Source organism: Mustela putorius, unplaced genomic scaffold (genome assembly GCF_011764305.1).
Source record: "Mustela putorius furo isolate JIRA1106 unplaced genomic scaffold, ASM1176430v1.1 tig00003858_pilon_pilon_pilon, whole genome shotgun sequence".
NCBI lineage: Eukaryota > Metazoa > Chordata > Mammalia > Carnivora > Mustelidae > Mustela > Mustela putorius.
Window position 1 is genome coordinate 5,584,922 of NW_025422010.1, and position 20,931 is coordinate 5,605,852.

The window sequence follows — 20,931 nt, forward strand, 5'->3', positions numbered from 1 at the left end:
GATTATCATCATCTATAGATCGATTAAAAATTGTCATATAAATTATTGCTCTTAGAACACTCACTTCTATGGGCCTTCATAATAACAGCCTGTTTGATCTCCAGCCCCAAATGCTACAAATCTTTAAAAACAGATGAGTAAATCCTTACCTTCAAAAAAAAAAAAGGAAAAAAAATACCCAGAAACAAAAACAAAACCACAGCCTAACCACAGATTCCTAGTTGTGTGAGTCTGAATAAATTAACCTCTCTGAGCACTATTTCCTATGAGAACTTTTCTAGGATGGTTTTGATAAATGAGATGATGCATGTAAACACTTGGCACTCAGTAAGGTGAGCTCTCTGCCTACCTTATCCCCACCCCTGAAGCTGCAAGCCTTCAGATAAACTCTTTGTACACACCCCAGCCCCCATTGCACACTGGTCATCAGAGAAAGGGAGCAGTGTTTCTGATGAAACACATGGGAACCAGAAGTGGGTAAAAAACTAGGGTCAGAGAGCTCCTGGTGTGCACTTCTGTTCTTTAGCATTCGGGATGACTAAGAGATTAAGAGTGGGAGGGATCTGACAGGTGCCCCAGTGCACACTCCTCACAAGCAGTATTCCTGCTGAGACTTTGCTGAGAAATACAAATAATTATCTATGAAAGATATGACTGAGGCAACTGGCAAGAGTTTAGTGTGACATATATATTGGAAAATAGTACTGTGTCTAACATTACATTTTGGGGGTTTGGGTAACTATGTCATGATTATGAAAGAGACCTTTTCTTTTTCTTAGGATACACATTGAAGGATTTTGAGGTAAAGAGACATGATGTCTACAACTCACTATAAACTGGTTCAGGAAAAAAATGAAAATGTTAATATAGAGAGACAGAATGATAAAAAGGATAAATTTTATAACTTAATTATTTGAAAATTATTTCAAAATGAATTTTAAAAGACAGCAAACAGAGAAACAGGGTTGTAAATGTAATATTTATTGAGCATCTACTATGTACCAGGCATTGTTATAATTGTTTCACCTAAACTATTTTATTAAATCCTCAGAACAATGCTTTGAAGGAAATACCAATATCATTATCATCATTCTACGAATGAGAAAATCAAGATAGGAAGAGGTGAAGCAACTTGCTGAAAGCTACAATCAGTAAGGGATGACTGCAGGATTGGAACTCTGGACTTGATATTATAATTTATATATTTTAAATAAATTATAGAGCTAGCCTGGGACCCTAATCACAGTTCAAAACATTGGGTCTATAGGAAAATATGTTCTCCAGGAGTAATAAGAAACTCAGGGTGCTAGGGATGCATTGGCCTAAAACTGGGACCTGCCCTGGTAGGACTAATCAGGTAAGTGAAGCTACACACCATGCCCACACAGACACACTCCCATACTTCCACACTCGTGTATGCACAGACCACACACATTCACACACTCTAGCACATTCACTTATGCCTCTTTAGGACCTGCAGGAAGTATTTCACATCTCTTCCGGGCTTGGCACGAACCAGCCCTTCATATAAAGCATGTGGATATTCAGAAGCCGAGGACTGATATTCAGAGGGTTGCTGTATTGGGAAACCTTGACCTCCAAAAAGCAGTAAGTCTATCATACTGTTGGTCACAGGATAAATTAAAGTAGGCTTATACTCTGGTTAGTTTGGGTGTATATGGTAACCTAATATATATTGCAATGACAGATGATTTGGGGGATAGACCTTATTGTCATCTCTTTCTGAGTCCTATCACGCAGGCTGCCAGGACTGTATAGATTATTTTTGACTCTTTGGATCCATCGGCAGAGTACTTGACCATGCAAACAGAAATTTCTTTACATCCTCTGACCTGACCCGAGTTTTCTAAAATAATCACATTCATCCATTCACTCAGTATATACATACAGGGCCATGAACCACATGATATATATTATATGCATTATATACCATATATGCCATCACTATATGCTATATAGTGGCCACATTACCATATGTTACACATGTCACATACCGTATGCTGTATATGCCATGCACCATGCTGTTTATGCCACATGCTATTGTGGGCACCAGGGCTACCGCAGAAAACCTTATAGTCCCTGTTCACTGAAGGTCATCCTACAGCATGCTGAGAAATAGCAGAGGAAGGATAAATGGTTTTCAACTGAATACAATAAACACTTCTTATGTGTCCATATATGTACTGCCCATGCTATGTTAGCAGTATTAGTATTCCAAAGATATAAGCATAGCCCCTGCCTTCAAAGAGCTTACTATCTGGTGGGAACTATACTCGTATACACATAATGATCACGCAGAACAGACAGCACCTTAGGGAGGGCACCAAGTGCTGCAGGGTTCTGAGCAGGAGAAATTGTTTCTGGCTTTGGGGAGGGGATCAGAGGAAGGGTGACCAGCTTGATATAACAGGCAGCTGGCCAAAACACTAAAAAAGATGCCAAATGAGAAACTGGTCTGGGTTGGAGGAAAAAAAAAAAAATCATTGCTTCAGCTTTGGATACTCAGGGTTTAGGAGAGCAGAGTATAGCCCTGGGGTCTGCACACTGGGTACAGCAGAAGGTGGTGGGCTCAGAGGCACAGGGCTGTAGGAAGCTCAGAGTGCAAGGGAGATGAAGGATCAACAGGGTGAGGTGAAGGAGCAGGCATGAGGGAGTGAGCTCAAGAGGCTCCTGGGTGCTGCGAAATTGGACAGACCCTCCACTCCTGGAGTTTCACCTGTTTAAAAAGGCCACTGGAGATCTAGAATCCTGGATAAGACCCGGGTGTTGGGTCACGCCAAGTGCAGCAGAGGGGTTTCCCAAAACGTTCCATATATATATATCAAATGTGCTTTAGGAGCCCCTGGGTAGCTGGGTCGGTTAAATGTCTGCCTTTGACTGAGGGCATGATCCTGGAGTCCCAGGATGGAGCCCCAAGTAGGGCTCCCTGCTCAGTGGGGAGTCTGCTTCTCCATCTTCCTCTGCTCTGCCCCCTGTGGCAAGTCGGCTTCTCCCTCTGCTCCTCTTCCTGCTGGTGACCTCTCTCTCAAATAAATAAATAAAATCTTTTTTAAGATATGCTTTAATTCATCAGTTCATAATGACACATAAAGAAAATCTCATTGGTTACCTGTGAAGGGTGACAGGGAACTTTCTCATTGTAAAGAAAACTGATCCTATATGATACGGTAATCACATAGTTAATGGGGAGTTTCACTTTATAGAAGCATTCCCCACTAGTAAATGGAGAAAAAAAGTGACAGAATTAGGTTATGACCATTTTGCAACCCCTCATGACTAATGGGCCTCTGGGAAGGAAGAAAATGGTGCTGGTGAAACCACTTCACACACACAATATTCAAATGTAAATCTCCTCAAACTCTAGATTTAACTACCAACTGACAGGGATTAGAGGGGCTAGAGGAGCACATGTAGTGACTTCAGGAGAAAGCAGTCAGCAAAAGCCTGAGTATGGAAACCCTATGGAAGACACAACCCAGACCCTTCTACCAAAAATTACAAGAAGTTAGGGAGTGTACTATAGAGTAAAAATTTCTTGAGGGGCATATCAATCCCTCTTGGAGAAATATTTGGAGCCTCTTTGGATCCTGGTTCAAACAAACTGCAAACAGAATAAAACAACATACACATTTATGAGACAACTGAAGAAATATGAACTCTGACGGGATAGTTGACAGTAGTGGCTGTTAATGTTTTCCAAAATAATTTCAGTAAAAAAAAAAAAAAAAAAGGTCCGGTCTTTGTAAAGCCAGGTTGTATGTTTTCCCCATGGTTATAAGCCTGGTCCCAAATATAAAATACTGGGGTAATCACTTCATAATATACGTTTAAAAAAAAAAAATAAAAGATCCGGTCTTTGTGAAGCCTGGTTGTATGTTTTCCCCATGGTTATGAGCCTGGTCCCAAATATAAAATACTGTGGTAATCACTTCATAATATACGTAAGTCGGATCCTTATGCTATACACCTTCAACTTACACAGTGCCACATGTCAATTCTATCTTAAGAAAACTGAATGAATGAATGAACAAACAAACAAACATACTCGCCAGGTGGAGAGAGCTAGCAGAAGACAGGAAGGTGAAGCACAGGGTAGTATAGCTCAGTGCCTAAAGGTGAATTGAGCCTAGGTGCAAGTCCCTTTCAGTGTGGGGTTGCGGGGGTGGAGAGAGGACTATGAGAAGAACTGGTTTCAGAAGGAAGACACTCAACTAAGGTTTTAATATGTTAAATTTTATTTTATTTGGTTGTCACTACCCTAAATGGCCTTGGGCCAAAAAAAAAAAAAAGTCCTTCTTCAAAAGTCCTGAAGTTAAAATCCTGGCTTAATTGGGTACACTTTATTAGCTTTAGTTCATTGGATTTTGAGATTGAGTTTTATGAGACCACCTATGGAGAAAGAAGCAACTTCTCCCTCCCGTTGAGATGGGAGCCCCTCCACTCCCCGATTTCCCTGAATCGGACCCCCTCAGTTAATTGGAAATTCCACTGATGCTGAAAGTGAAAGTTGTTCTGATTAACGGCTGGCTTCGTTTCAACTTTGGGCTCACTATTAAGGTCTAGCGGCATGAATTCTTTAGCTGTGATTGCTTAAGGAAGGGTTGTTTTTGCCAGCCTCCCCAAAGGACATGGCTCCTCTCAAGGGTACTCAGTGATTGCTTCTGGGAAGTCAGAGGAACTCTGCGCTCTCCCTGACCAAGATGTGGCACAGGGGCTTTGAAAATGTCATGTAACAGGAAATACTCAGCCTGGTAGGAATGGTGAGGCAGGGTTCACTGAAAGTCTGGGAGCAGCAATGCAAGCATCACCCAGGGCGACAGGTGAGCTGTGCAGCTCTCCCCCACAGACACACAGCAGACCCACAGGCAGTTCAGTGCTTTTCAGAGATGGACAGAAAGTGTAGCATGACTTATTGACTTTTCTCTATGGGCCCAACCTACCTTTCCCACCCTATCTCAGGCGACCTGCTACCCCATCCTTCTCCCCACAATCGTGCTATCCTTGGCCTTGACACTCTGTTCCTCTCCACGCCTCCCTGCACACCTCCTCCAGAAAGCCACCATGACTACTCGTCCAACCAAAACAATCCTCTCTAACCTACTGAACCACAAAATACTAGAACTGCTTAGCTCTCACTACGCTATGCTTGTATTTAGCTTTCAGTTCCCCAACTTGACTATCAGCACTGCGGTCACAGGATCTATGTTTTTCTTCATCCCACACAATTCCTGGTACAATGATCAAACAAGGCACTTAATAATTTTTTTGTAAATATAATAATTTGTATAAAAATAATTTTATTTTTCTACACAATAAGTCATTTTATTTGTATAATTTGTATCTTTAGCGCTCAAAAGTACAATATTTTGATGGAGCAGCCAAGAGAAAAGACATGAGAAAAACTGGCATTTAGGCTGACAACATTTTTCCTCTTCTATTAAAAAAAAGTGCATCCAGGAAAATTCTTTCCTTGTGAGACAACCAACAGCCTAGTCCTCCACATCTATGCAAACCCTTTGAGGCTCATAGAAAAATAAACCAACCTCAGTCAATGGATGACCTAACCATAGTTAGTGAAGCAGATAAAGCAGTCAAAAACACTCAGTTTAGGGGCTTCTGCATGGCTCAGTCAGTTAAGCATCTGACTTTGGCTCAGGTCATGATCCCGGGATCCTGGGATTGAGCCCCACATCGGGCTCCCTGCTCATCTGAGAGCCTTCTTCTCCCTCTCCCTGCTGCTCTACCTACTTGTGCACTCTCTCTGTCAAATAAAATAGACTCTTCATTAAAGTTAAAACAGAAAAATAAAAAACCCACCCAGTTTAGGTTGCAAAAACATTTTTTCAAGGGAAAAGCTAGTTAGAGCTACTGTAAGTGCCTCCATTATTATTAGCATTCATGACCTCACAAATGACAGTAACTTTTTCTTTCTAACTTTAATCTAGGGTAAATTTTAGTAAATATCAAATGAGACAGAGATGACCCAAACATCCTAGCCATGGTGCATGCTCACAGCCAGTAACATAGGCAAAAAACGGAGTCTAGCTCATCTGGAAATCCAGAAGATTCCAGTTTGCTTTACCATAAGCACAATCAAATAGCAGAACACTGAATGTTCCCTATGGGTGGGAACAAATCAGGTCAAGTAAATGAATCTTGTTCTTAAACAGGAACAAGGAGGAAGCACTATGTATTTTTCTGGAATGTGACATTCTATAGCTAAGAATTCCTGTAGAATTTGAAGTTCTCGAGGCAGAGAGGAAGGAGAGCCTCATCATCAGAGTTAGTACTCTGTGAAGGGTATACTGTCCATCTACTGGAGGAAATGTGTTGGTAGATCTATTAAAACCCACTTTCAAATAGAGAGCCTCTAACCCTAGCTATGCAGCTATTAACAGGAAATAACATATCCTTTGTTAATTCTACATTCTTGCCCAGTAGGGTATGGGGAAGAAAATATATTCACTCAATATTAGATCATCTTCCGGCATCAACAAAGAGCGAGGAGGCTACAACTCTTCCCAAAGACTCCTGACAACAAAGAACATACCGGTGACAGTAAACTCAGAGCATGTGTCCCATATGACAAGGGAACCTAGCTTCCCTCTGGTGCCTTTGAAGAACTGGGGGAAAGGAGTGCAGAGGGGGCTGCTGGCTAGATCAGAGCAAGCTGCCCTCAGCTGAGCAGGGAGAAGTTGGTAGGAAGCATCTAGAATCTGTAAAAATGAACTCACCTTTGGATACCTGCAAAGTCCTGTTACATATGAAGACTGACTCTGGCATTAGAGACAGAGGACACAAGCCATGGTGGTTCACCTCCCCAAGAAATGGCCACACAATGAGACAGGATGATAAGAATAATGATGCAATTATATAGACTATGCTTTTCATGTATATCATTTCACTTAAATTCTCACAGCAACCTTATATGGCAGAGAACTCTTCCCCTTACACAAAAAAGAAAACTAAGTCTTAAAGGGGTTTAGTCACTTCCTTAAGCTGGAACTTGAACCCAAGTCTACTTGAAGCCACAGCCATGGTCTTAAACTTTGTTCTTATGTCTCCTGGTTTTTGCCTTAATCTCCCATTTTAGCTAAAAGGACACAACAAGTTTTAGTTATATCTGAACAGCAGGGACCAACAGTTTGTCAACAGGATCTTAAGGTTCCTAGTAGGATAAACTTTTGTGGCTGCCTGGGCAACGTGGAGACATTTATAGATGTAACTCCTTCACCTAGCTTTAAGCAAAATTAAAGCATTCAGATCATTAAAAATGAATGAAAAAGTTATCTGGAAATAGGCTTTAAAGACCAGAAAGTACTACTCTTGAAAAAGGGAGAGAGGTGGGAAGAAGGGAAGGGAAGGGAAGGGAAGGGAAGGGAAGAGAAGAGAAGAGAAGAGAAGAGAAGAGAAGAGAAGAGAAGAGAAAGGAAGGTAAGAGAAGGGAAGATTCAATATAGTAAGAGGACTGCAGCTGAACTACCCTGAAGTGAAGAGGAAGCACCTTCAAGATATAGAGAAACAGTCTCCAAAGTGCCCCAGGTTAGAGGGCCAAAGGTTTGGTCTGCCTGCTTTTCATACAGAACTCTCAATCCAGTGAAAGTAGCATACGATTTTAAGACAGTTTATCATGTAATGTGTTTGCTATTACTCAAGTCCAGAGAAACAAAACATTGCCTTTACATTGTTCTTTTCTTCTACGACCCACTGACTTGAGTCTAGTTGACCTACATCAAGTGCTTAGTACCATTTCTGTGCTTTATGACCATCCCACTTAATCCTTACAATGCTCATTCTCATGCTCCATCTTGCAGATAAGGTCACAGAGCTGCCCCATTATTAGGTGAGTGCTGTGGCCTGGATCCCAACCCAGCAGGCAGACTTGGAGTAGGCAGGACAATTCACTGTGAAGATCCTTTCCCTGTGTCCAGGCAATCAGCATTATGCAAATTACAGTACGGATGACCATAAAGTTACTCAGTTATTGCTTCTAGAAAGTCAAAGGAACTCTGCTCTCCACAACCAAGATGTGGCACAAGGTCTCTGAAAATATCACCACAAGAAACACAAGGACCAGACACCAAGAAAGTATACTCTTAACCTTAAATTGTCTTCTCAAAGTATAGAGATGGGACTCTAAGGACAGTCAATATAAGAAAAAGCAAACTGACAACAGAAAAACTTGATGAGAATTATTGCACTATTACACTCCAAAATTTAGCAAGCATAAATAAAAGGCTTCAATCTCACTAGGTATGGTCATTTTCTGAGTTTGCTTTCAATATTAAAATAAAGCAAGAATAGAGAAAACCATTTCTTTTAAAAAAAAAAATCTCCTCTTATTTCACATTATAGTATTAGTATTTATGCAGTCTGATGGCCATAACAAAAATTTGAAATCTGTAAATAAAAAATATATATAACTTTTCAAAATAATGGCAGTAAAACTTGGGAAAGAAGCAAATTTCAACAAATGATTTTAGTAGGACCCCATGAAGAGGAGAAAACATCTCTTTTGGACCTGTTATTTCAAAGACATTCTCATCATTAAGCCACTTCACTTAGCTCAAGAAAACAAGTTTCCTAAGAGAAGTTCAGCAGTGTTTCAAAGCGGACTGCTTACTCCTTTCTCTTCATAAAAACCATGAGATCAAAACATCGATGAACTTCAAACTCTGATTTCACCTTTTTCAAGTTCAAGAAATGCTCAAAGCCTCGGCCTTGGGATTCACACATGTAAACACCTTACTTAACTTGTTTTCCATCTAGTGCCAAACAGAAAAACACAAAATCAGAACCTTTTTCAAGTCCCATATAAATTTTTCTATTTTCTTATTTTAATTACATGACAAATTATGAACTCTCCAAATATCTTTCTTTGCTTATTTAAAATTTTAAAATCATTATCTTAAATTACTCTAAAAACTTTCTACAAAACTGACATGAATACTAACCCAAAATATTATTTCTTTTTTTTATTTTTTTAACTTAATTTAATTTTTGTGTGTGTGTGTTCCAAAATTCATTGTTTATGCACCACACCCAGTGCTCCATGCAATATGTGCCCTCCTTAATACCCATCCCCAGGCTCACCCAACCCTCACCCCCCTCCCCTCCAAACCCCTCAGTTTGTTATCCAGTTAGTGTTTCTAAGTAGTCAAAGCCTATTCCAAAACACAGCACCACTGGCCATCTCTGAAAGTAGAATGAATTTTCCACTTTTAGACACACCATCTTTCTATAATGAAAGAAAAAAAATTTCCCTTTGTGAAAGTACAAACTCTCTTTTCTTAACCAAAAATCAACATCCTTTCCCTTTCCCTATGACCCCACCTCCCAACCATTTCAAAAAACAGAATCCGACTTAACGATACCAAGGTAAGTAGAGGGACTTACAGTTGAAGATGCCAGGAGGTGGGTGCTCGGTCACCAGGAGACAATTTTCTTCATCACTGTTGTCCCCACAGTCGTTCTGTTGGTTACAGACCAGTGAACCAAGATACAAGCATTTACCGCTGGTGCAGGTGAATTTGCACTCTGAAAAAATACAATATAGAGCATAAAGTAGTCAATGCAAGGCTGATGCTCTTGAATTTCCCCCCCTCCCTATTTGTGTGCCATGGTAATTTGGGAAATCAGTCTATGTGTAGATACTAAAAAACTGAACTCAGAGAGGGCTCTCTTGGAAAGGACTTTCATCCTATGAAACACACAAGACGGTGTCCCAGCCAGGGGAACTCTGGGGTCTGCGGTATATTACTCACTCCATGTCTCTAATCCGAAAATGAATAATACAGGTGTTTTCCTTCCATGACCTGCCCAGCAAAAGTCATAGATACAGGGCTCTTATTTTGCGTGAACACATCTGTGGCAGTTTCCCAAGCCTCCAAGAATGTGGGGAGCCTTGGAAACAGCAGCTGGGGGTCCAGCAGAACTTGGGAGTTCAAGCTTAACAAAAGGAGGCTTGTATATTTTATTTCCAACTTGTCACTGGATGTTGTGAAGCTCTGAGCAAAATATTTAACCTCTCTGGTATTCATTCATCTCATGCCTAAGAAAAACCAATTTTAATAGCAGGCAAGGGTAGCACTGACTTTATAACGCAAAACATAGGAAAATAATGGGTGCTCTCTGCTACCTGAGAAGCACACATGCCAAGGGCCATGTGAGTAACTTAAAGAACATGATGAAGCCCAGCTCAAACCTCTGTTGGCCATGCTGGATACGAAATCTCTGAAATCTCTACAAATCAGTAAAAGAAAATGGAATTTACTTTTGTAAGACTTTGAAATAAATTTGCAAACTCAACACATTACTATCAATGTAAGCATTAAAGGATAATGGAAATTACACAATTATATACACGTGGGCGCATAAAATAGACATCTATGTCTATCTTACATGGCGTATCACCTTGCATTCTGTGAGCTTTCTCCTAGGAGAACCCACAAAAGCTGGCGAAACTCACATAGTATATACAAATCCGGGGGTAGGAAACAAAACCTCAGGAAAAGCATCGCAGACCCCTGTTGGTGCTGCCTATCACAGCCTCTTCATTTCTCCTCTATTTTGTCTGCCTAGAATATGGGTGGCAGGCCTGGATCAAATCCAAGGTCCTTTCAACTCCAAACTTCCATTATTCAAATAAAAGGTTGGGCATCAGCACACCAAGGCCTCCTCCAGCTATCCTAACAACAAACAGGGCTGCAAAGAGAATAACCTTTTTACCTGTTGCAAAGAGACAGGGGACTTAAATCCTCAAAGTATTTCTGTGACCCAGTATGAAAGGGATATTACAGTTCTGCATGTGTTCCCATATTCCTAAAAGAGTATAGAAGATACCAGCCCACCCCCTGACCTAGTTTAGAATAGCATGTGAACACAGCCCAACTGCACGTCTACAAGTTCATCACTGGCCAGAGTGTCCAGGTTAAGAAATTTGTGTGCTAAATGCAATCCAGGCCATGTGGTGGGAACACTGCTAATGCCAAATGCTCTTCCCATAAGGTAGAAATATTAAAATCCTGCTGTTTGAAATCACATTTATGAAGTGACTTTTTTTTAAAAGTTAATGGAAAAAAGGGATGTCAAGAAAAGAATTTATCTTTCTTTCCAAAAGAAATATTAGAGTTCAGATTAATACCAAACATGAAAAGGACATTAGCCAAAAATAGGCTGATGCTGTTGAAATGGTAAGTGGAATGAAGGGAATACTAATCTAAATTGAATTAAACTCCAACTAAAAGATTAACCATCGCTGTGGTTTGAAAGGATCTCAGGTGAGACTACCACGTTCCAGTTTAAGTGGAACTTTAAACCAGCAAGAACTTGAAACTACCCCCACATGTTACTCATTTCAACTTGTTCAGGGAAGACCTAGTCCAGAGAACAAAATGTTCATTCAAGGAAATGAATTATGTGATTCATTCACTTATATAATCAATATTTTAGCCCCTTCTCTGTTATGTGCCAGGTATCAAAACATGCAAACACAAGAGATGAAAGAGTAGCTCTCTTCAAAGGGCTTACAACATGAATTTTTTTAATAACATGAGTAGTGACCAATATATTTTCTCTTTCCAAGGACATATTTTCCTTCTTTCTATCCTTCACATCTAGAGCACTGCCTAGCAAGTAAAAGGTGCTCAATGAATCACACATTTGTTGAAAAAAATGAATGATTTAATCTAAGCCTTGTAAGGACTCTGTGAAATAATTAAGGTAGATATTTTTCCCATTTCATAGATGAAGAAATTAAGACTCAAGAGATTGAACAACTTGCCCATAATTAAACCCCTAATAAATGGCAAAATCCAGTTTCCGAGTCTGCTTTCATGAATGTGTAAGATTCATTTGTAATGAGGATCCCCACATATGTAACAAGATTCTCAAACAGTTTATTTTCTTAAGTAGGCTTAACATTACTCAAGATGCATTAACAAGGCTTTTGCTGCTGATGTGCTTAGAAAGCTCTTATTCTTAGATAATTGCAAACATCGACATCAACCCATAGAATTTCAAATTCAAAAAATCTAAATCTTCTCAATGGTAAGTCATTAACTAAGTATCAAGCTAAAGGTCTTTCCATTACATGGCCACTTGAATCAAAACAACTAGATTGAAATTTTGAATCTATTGACTTCTGGATGTGATTTAGAAAATACTAGAAAATTGCTATAATGTTATTAAGTGTTAAAGATTAATGCTAAAGGTGGAATGAAATTGCAGAGTAAAACATCTTAGGTAACATAATGGTATCAACAGAAGCAGGTTTTCTTTCTTTTTTCTTTTTTTAAAATTTAAATTCAACTTAATTAACATAAAGTATATTATTAGTTTCAGAAGTAGAATTTAGTGATTCATCAGTTGCGTATAATACCCAGTGCTCGTTCCATCAAGTGAGAGGCAGGCTTTCAACTAGATCTGGCCTTCAAGGCCATCTCCACCATACTTGGCTATCCAAAAGTCCAGCGTGTTCAGACATTAGTGAGTAGTCCTCTAATAACCAAATTATTGTGATACTTGAAACAAACTAAGAGCCCTAGATGAGAGGCTCTAACCTTAGCTGTGTACAGGAATCCCCTGGGCATCTTTCAACATTTCTGGGGATGCCTAGGTGGCTCAGTTGGTTAAGCAGCTGCCTTCGGCTTAGGTCATGATCCCAGCGTCCTGGGATCGAGTCCCACATCGGCCTCTTTGCTCAGCAGGGAGCCTGCTTCTCCCTGGGGCGCCTAGGTGGCTCAGTGGGTTAAGCCTCTGCCTTCAGCTCAGGTCATGATCTCAGGGTCCTGGGATCAAGCCCCACATTGGGCTCTCTGCTCAGCGGGGAGTCTGCTTCCTCCTCTCTCTCTGCCTGCCTCTCTACCTATTTGTGATCTCTGTCTGTCAAATAAATAAATAAAATCTTTAAAAAACAACATTTCTGATGCCTGAGCGCCAGCCTAGGCAACTGTTCGCAGTGGTCCAAGTTGCAACATGGACAGCAGTTGTTACTAAAGATCCTTAGAATGACTCTGATGGGCAGTGAGGATGAAGAACCACTGCCTCCTAAGAATTAGATAACTTATTTATATTAAGCCCCTTTTTTAGTTAATAGTTTTTTATTGGAATGTTTAGTCGGTATTTGGTAATTTACTAAAAATTTCTCTCTTAAAATAGGCAGATATTTTGATGATTCTTGGACATTAATCCTAGTTGTTACAACTCTGTACTGCCAATAGGGTATTTCAGAAGCTTTAGGACCAAAGGTTTGACCTCCAAACTACATTTCGACCCACTAAAGACAGAAAACTAACTCAATGAAATAAAACTCATGTGAGAGAAAGAAGATAGAAGAATAAAAAATTTTTCTTACTATATTTCATCCATTCTTTGTTGAGTATTTCTTGTATATACTTATTGAGTATTTCTGCCAAGCCTTAAGTTGAAGGATATCAAAGATTGCTTAAACACTGGAAATATTTTGGCTACAAATTCATGATGAATTCAGATGTGTAATACTGGAATGGACTATAGAATGAACAACTCAGGAACTTAGTTTTTCCTTCAGGAGCTATAGACATAATTTAAAAATCTGTAATACTTAAATAACTCCTCTCCCTTAAAGTTGGGAATTCTTTTTAATTTAATTTAATTTATTTATATGACAGAGAGAGAGATCACAAGTAGGTGGAGAGCCAGGCAGAGAGAGAGAGAGGGGAAGCAGGCTCCCTGCTGAGCAGAGAGCCTGACTTGGGGCTCGATCCCAGGACCCTGGGACAATGACCTAAGCTGAAGGCAGAGGCTTAACCTTTGAGCCACCCAGCTGCCCCAAAGTTGGAAATTCTTAAATGAAGAAAATGGAATTTCTTTCTGCAATAACTCTCTGTTTCTTATGAAAAAGTTTCCAGAATCAGCAACAGATTTTAGAAGCACTTTATATACTCTAAGCAATACAGAATTTCCTCCAAATTTAGGGTCTTCTTTAGTTTTTCTACATACCTACATAAAGCTTTCTGATGATTTTATGACTTTCAATTGTCATAGCTTCATAAAATACTAATGCTAAGAGGGCCCTAGAGACACAGTGGTCCAACCTCTCATGTCATAGATGAGAAAATAGTCCAGAGAGAATTCCTGACTTACCCAAAGTCAAAAAATGAATTCCCTATAACAGACCATCAAGCCCAATATTTCCATCAAATGGAGGGGAAAATTTTTCTGCTTTAAATATCATTCTAATTATGTACAAACCAATATTAACCATCTGGAGTAGACCATGTGAGAGAGGATAAAGGAACAGAATGATTCTGTGAATCCCAAGCTTACATACAAAAACAAAAACAAAACAAAACAAACCTGTATTTAAAAAAATTGGGGAGCACCTGGCTGGCTCAGTTGGTACAGCATACAATTCTTGATCTCAGGGTCATGAGTTTGAGCCACACATTGGCCATGGAATCTATATTCAAAAAAAAATTTTAAGGACTGGGACCTTAACAATTATATTTTACACCTAAACCTGGACAGGATTCAAAGATAAATGCCCAATCTTTTTTTTTTTTTTTAATTTTTATTTATTTATTTGACAGAGAGAGAGACAGCAAGGGAAGGAACACAAGCAGGAGGAGTGGCAGAGGGAGAAGCAGGCTTCCGGCGGAGCAGGGATCCTGATGCGGGGCTCGAATACAGGACCTTGGGATCATGACCCGAGTGGAAGGCAGACGCTTAACTGACTGAGCCACGTAGGTGCCCCAATAAATGCCCAACCTTGAACTCCAGAAGAACAAACTTCCATCTCAGAGACAAAAGTTAATCTACTTGGTAGAGTCAACAATCTGTCAGTTAAAAGACAACAAAAAGTACTTGGAAGTTGCTAAGAGAGTAGATCTTAAACATTCTCACCACAAAAAAGGAAGTAAACAGGTGATCTGACCCAGGTATTAACTAATATGATAGCCGTCATCATTTTGCAATACACAAGAGTATCAAATTAACATGTTAGACACTTAAACTTACATGTCAATTATATCTCAATAAAACTGCAGGAAAAAGGCAAAAAAAGTTGTTTTCAATATTTCCTATACTCTTTTTTAAGGACTTAGTTATCACAGATATAATCTCAGTCACAAAATAAGGACCTATATACAGTATTACATCACAGCTGTAAAATCAGCCTTTTTTGTGAATTGGCAAAGTAGTCTATGATAGCTATTTCTGTTAAAATTCATATAGCAACACTGACTCATTCAGTTCACACTTCTATCATTCACAAACCTGAAAACAAAGTGATTCTGGCTCCAACATTTCTGACATTAAAATCTAGAATTTGCTCTCAATAATGGGGGCCTTCTGAATGCACCTATATTGTGAATAACAGAGATTAAACTTAGTTGTTAACAACCTATAGGTGAAGAATTAATAGTTTCCTAAAATTAGTATAAATAATTTTACCGCAGTCAACATATTTTCACATTTCCTAGCATAGAGATGACAATATTTTTATCGAGTTAAACACACATCACCGATTCCCAGCAAGTACAGGATTACCTACCATAAAAGTAAAGTTCAATAAAAATAAAAAACAATGAGTAGAAAGACAAAAAACATAAACCAAAAAATGCAAGGGGAATGAGAAAAACTTTGTGACTTAAGAAAGCTCTAGGAACTGGTCATTACACTGAATTCCAAGGAAACAAGCTGCCACAGAGACAAGAAAACCAGAGGCATGGTGGCCAGCCCTTGCTAGCCAAGAGTGGTAGGCATTTCAGTTAATCAGAAACAGACTTTCTCCTGCTTCTAAGACTTAAAAGGGTCTGTCACCATTTTTATTAAGGGGTGCTATACAACAGTATGGAAGTTATCTTAGATAACTAATTTTGTCAAAAAAGGGAAGAAGGCTCTCCAGATGGTTATTTCCTTTATCAGCTTTTAGTGAAGTTAGAATCCTGGAGTAGTTTCTACAAAGTGAGCCAGAATGACAGCCCCAGAAAGTACTGATTTAGCAAATTAGGAAGATAAGGCTTTGAGAATCTTCAGAAATGAAAAGCTAATCCTCAGGGCTATTCTCAAATGTCAGCTTTTGACAGTATATGAATGGCCTAAGGATGATAATATGCAACTTCTCCTACAAAACCTTTTAATGCAAAGAATACACTTTGAGTAACCTGTGAGAGACTTAAATAGTAGCCACACTGATCTCTTTGGAAGTCTGAGGGAAGAGATCTGCAGAAGTTGCGTGTGCCTCACCTAATATCACACAGTGATCTACACAGCATGCCTAAAGTCAAATGTAAAGACACCGCGTTACTAATGATCCTCTTCCCTCCCTCAAAGACAGAGCTGACTCTCCTGGTTATAAATTTGGAACAAGGGGGAATTTAATTAGAAGGTTTATATTCTGTGTAATGAATTAAGTTACCCACAAGTATTTAATAAAAGTCGTATCTTAAGCGATGCTACTAAAACTATGGTTGTCCTTCAAAAAGATGAATATGACATGATAAAAGGATATTTGCCCATATAATAAGATTAACATAGAAGAGCCTCCCATCAAAGATAGTAATAAAATTTTTTAAACTCAATCCATTTTATGATATGGCTTATCACTCCCACTATGGTGCTGAAAAGATTATTTTAATGTGTCTGAAATTATCTGAGAACCATAAGTGAAAAATGTGCTCTTGAAAGTCCAAGGTATTTTCAGGCTTTAGACTTCTAGTCCTACAATTCCCTTTTAGAGCAGCTTTAAATATTGCCTAACTTTCATCAAAACATCATAAGGCATTTTAAAAGCCAGTAAAAGTCTTTAGGATTTGAATTGGCAAAAGGTACTATTTCTTTTTTGTGTTTCAAACCAATTAATGAATGAATTAGTTTCTGTGTTTTTCTGTATATAAAATGTGAGGAGGTATTCTGACTAACTTCTTAGCATAGTACTAAAACCAAGCAGGTAAAAACTACCTTAAAACACTTTGAGGAACAAAGTATTTATCAATATATGCAATGCACGTGGGAAAACAGTTTGAAAGTTCAAAATACAAACAGCATCCACCTCTGGGCGCTAGGATTACTAAGTAATTTATAAGTTCCTTGACAATTTTAAGTATGATTTTATCATCAAGAAAAGTTCAAATCCTCTTTTAAGGGGAGAAATCTCTGTGAACACCAAATGTTTACAGAATTCTAAATCTATCACAATCCTAACCTTAAAGACACTAATGAAATACTGAATTCCCCATGACATCATCCAAACAGAAATCCAGACAGATAGACAACTCCAGCCTCGTAAGGATAAACACTATTTCAGTTACATTGCATTTCATTAAATACATAATTGACCACCTATCATGGGTGGACCAGTAGGAGCAGAAGGGATACCAGTAGGTTGTATCTGCCCAAGTAACTGCCTGAGAGGGAGGAACTGCTTGAGGGGAGTGGCAAGCAAAAGAGGAAGGCCTTGAGGTCAAGCCAGGTCTGTGAAGGAGAGGGGAGGGGAGAGTAGAAAGGAAATAAAAGGAAAAAGGAGAGGAGATGAGAGGAAGGGAGAAGAGAGGAAAAAGGAAAGGAAAGGAAAGGGCCAGGCCTCCGGACAGAAACCTGCTTCACTATGAGAACTGAGGCATTAAAGAATATTAAGCACATGGACTGATACACTCTGACATTTAAAAAAATATTTTAGAGCAGTACAGTGTGTTTAAGAGTGTGTGTGTGTGTGTGAGAGAGAGAGAGAGAGAGAGAGAGAGAGAGAGAGATCCAGGTCAATGGATTTATACAAAGAGGGAAAAAAAAAAGAATGCTCATAAAACCAGCACGCTGATCAAGATACAGAAGGGTGGGGGTTTGGTTCCTGGGGTGTTCAACTTTCATTTTAACAGGTTGTCACTGTATGTAAAAATAAGGCAGAGGAGGTAGAGAGCAGGTATCCAGTCATGAAGAACCTTGTCTGCCTCGCTGAGGACTGTTAAAGGCTCTCAATCCATAGGCTTTAAATAAATGTATTTGAATGTCATGGTGATTGGACAGAATTGAGCATTTAATATATACTCACCAAGACTAAACTCAGATAGTGGTTTTCTTATTCCTTTGCTCCACGGAGTGAGCAGCCTAAATCGCAAAACTCAGCAAGAGTTTTTAAGTGGCCCACTAAAAGATGTTTCCCTCTGCATATGAGGTATAACAGCCTATGAGGGCCACATCCAACTCACAGAACCAACATAAACGCTACAGCACCAACCTGGGCCCCAAAAAGGAGACCCACAGGGCCAAAAGGGAGGCATTTATCCTTGGGCATCACAACTTCTGGGCCTCAGGCTCTTTCTCTCTAAGCCATTCATTGCTTCATTCATTCATTCATTCATTCATTCAGTCCTGTACTGTTTGGGATAAGGAGCATGGCCCTAGGGGCCAAGGATAGACATAAATAGTCCATGGTCCTGAAACTCAGAAAACTGGCTTCTTTTCTAGTTCTTAAATACTGTTTTTCTTCTCAAGTAAGAATCTTAACCTCTAGATTCCTTGCTGGTAAATGAGGTGTCTGGCTTAAACCAATGCTTTTGAATCTCTGCTCTGAATAACCGAGGTGTTCCCTTTGAGACGTCAGGGTCATCTGCAGGAGATGGGGTGGGGGTGGGTCAGTGAAGCAATCCTGGCAGTTCCACTGGGATCTGCACATAGGTTAGGATTTCCTCTGAGATTTCACTGGAAAAAGGCATCCCCCAGCAAAAATTTCACCACTGAATGTCTTACATTTTAAAGTCCTTTCAGTTCTTAAAAATCCATGGTTTAAGACCGAAATCTTGAAGGATGAAATCCCACTTTAGCCCTTTGGGACTTCTGCTGCCTGGTCTTAATTATCCAAATGAAAGATGATCTTTAAAAATCTCTGAATTCTTGGGGTGCTTGGGTGGCTCAGTGGGTTAAAGCCTCTGCCTTCGGCTTGGGTCATGATCTCGGGGTCCTGGGATCAAGCCCCTCGTCGGGCTCTCTGCTCAGCAGGGAGACTGCTTCCTCCTCCTCTCTCTCTCCCTCTGCCTGCCTCTCTGCCTACTTGTGATCTCTGTCAAATAAATAAATAAATAAGAACCCTATAAATAAATAAATAAATAAAAATCTCTGAATTCTGGCTATTTTATACATACTGATTATCAACACCATCCCTACGGGATCCTTCACATCAACTGTAGCAATGTGCTATAACTTTCCCCATTTTTAAATTAAAAACGCTTTTGTTCCTGTTCTTTGCTTCCCTGTTCCCGTAGCTTAGTGCCTCTAATTTGCAATTCTTCCCTAAACAAACTCCAGTCAGGCTTTGGCCTCCATCATTGCACCAAAACTGCCTTTCCAGGTCCCCCATGATCTCCATGTTGTTTGCCCCAACATGGTCACCTCTGGCCTCACCTTACCACACTGCCTGTGACGGAGGTGATCAATCCCACCAACTGGAACCAACTGCTTCATGCACCCAAAGACATGTCCTCCTACCTCAATGACCACTACTTCTCCAAACCTCCTCATTTGGGGGGCATTTTTGAATGCCTAGGCTCACCCTCAGCCCATTCCCTTGAGATCTCAAGCAGTCTGGTGTCTCCATGCTAATAACTCCCACAGTGATATTAGAAGTTCCCACCTCTCCCTAGGCTCTTGATTCTTCCAATCACCTGCTCAACATCTCCATGTGGAATGTAATAAACATCTGAACTTACCAGGACCAAAACCAGATACCTCCTTTGCCCATGCAACCTGGCTCCACAAATAACTTTCTATATCTCGAAATTTCATCCTTCCAGTTGCTCAGGCAAAAACACTGGAATTATCTTTGACTCTTTTCCCCAATTAATCAAAAAATTCTATTAGCTTCACCTTCAAGATACATTTGGAAACTGGCCCCTTCTCATCACCTCATTCTAGTCACCCTAGTCTAAAGTGCCATCATCTCTCAACCAGGTTACTTCAATAACCTAATACTAGGTTAACCTTCAGTAACCTAATACTAGTCTTCTGACTAGTAACCCATCTTTTCCCAGTCCTTCCCATCATATTCTAGTCCCAAGAAAGCAGCCAGAATGTTCCTGCTGAAATGGAAGCCAGATCAGGTCTCTCCTCTGCTCAAAACTCTCAAATGCAAGATGCCTGGGTGGCTCATTCAATTAAGCATCTGCCTTCTCCTCAAGTCATGATCCCAGGGTCCTGGGATCGAGTCGTACATGGGATGCCCTGCTCAACAAGGAGTCTGCTTCTCCCTCTGCCTCTCCCCCTTTCTCATGTTTGTTTTCTCCCTTTCTTTCTCTCTTGCAAAAAAAAAAAAATCTTAAAAAAAAAAAAAAACACTCTCAAATGCCTTCACTCAGAAGGAAATCCAAAGTCCTTACAATGAACTCTACACAACCCTCCATAACTGGACTCTCCAACCTCTCTCTCCTTCCTTTAGTTGGCTCTGGGGTCAGTGGCCTCTTCACTGTCCCCTGAACACACAAGGCTCCCCTACACTTGCTGTTCCTTTGCCTGCAACACACTTTCCCAGGATATCAGCTTAGCTAACTCCTTCATTTTCATCAGGCCTTCGCCCAAATGTCAACAACATCTCTGTAGGGTAGTCTCTGACTACTCCGATTAAAATTGGAATCCTGGGTGCCTGGGTGGCTCAGTCGGTTAATCATCTGCCTTCAGCTCAGGTCATGATCCCAGAATGGAGCCCTGCATGAGGCTCCCTGCTCAGCAGGGAGCCTGCTTCTCCCTCTGCCAGAGCCTGCTTCTCCCTCTGCCTGATGCTCCCCCTGCTCATGCACTCTCTATCTGACAAATAAATAAAATCCTTAAAAAATAATATGAAAAAATAAAAAAATAAAATGAAATAAAATTGGAATACTTTCTCCATTACATTCCCTCCCATACTCCTTTCCTATTTTCTGTTTCTCCACAACCAATTTCCAT

General features: G+C 39.9%; 1 protein-coding gene across 7 annotated transcripts in view; it reads right to left on the reverse strand.

The window, feature by feature from the left end:
- LDLRAD4 (low density lipoprotein receptor class A domain containing 4) overlaps positions 1-20,931 on the reverse strand; it is a 417,410-nt gene that overhangs the window by 185,442 nt on the left and 211,037 nt on the right. For 6 of the 7 annotated variants that reach the window (XM_045065346.1, XM_045065345.1, XM_013051373.2 and 3 more), the window contains one exon: positions 9,418-9,558. Coding sequence is in view for 2 of the 7 variants with exons in the window: in XM_013051371.2 (XP_012906825.1) it covers positions 9,418-9,558 (141 nt within the window). In the remaining 5 variants the exon portion in view is untranslated. Of the gene's footprint in view, positions 1-9,417; positions 9,559-14,358; positions 14,376-20,931 lie in introns of those variants that run through there. The other variant, XM_045065347.1, reaches the window with a different exon arrangement.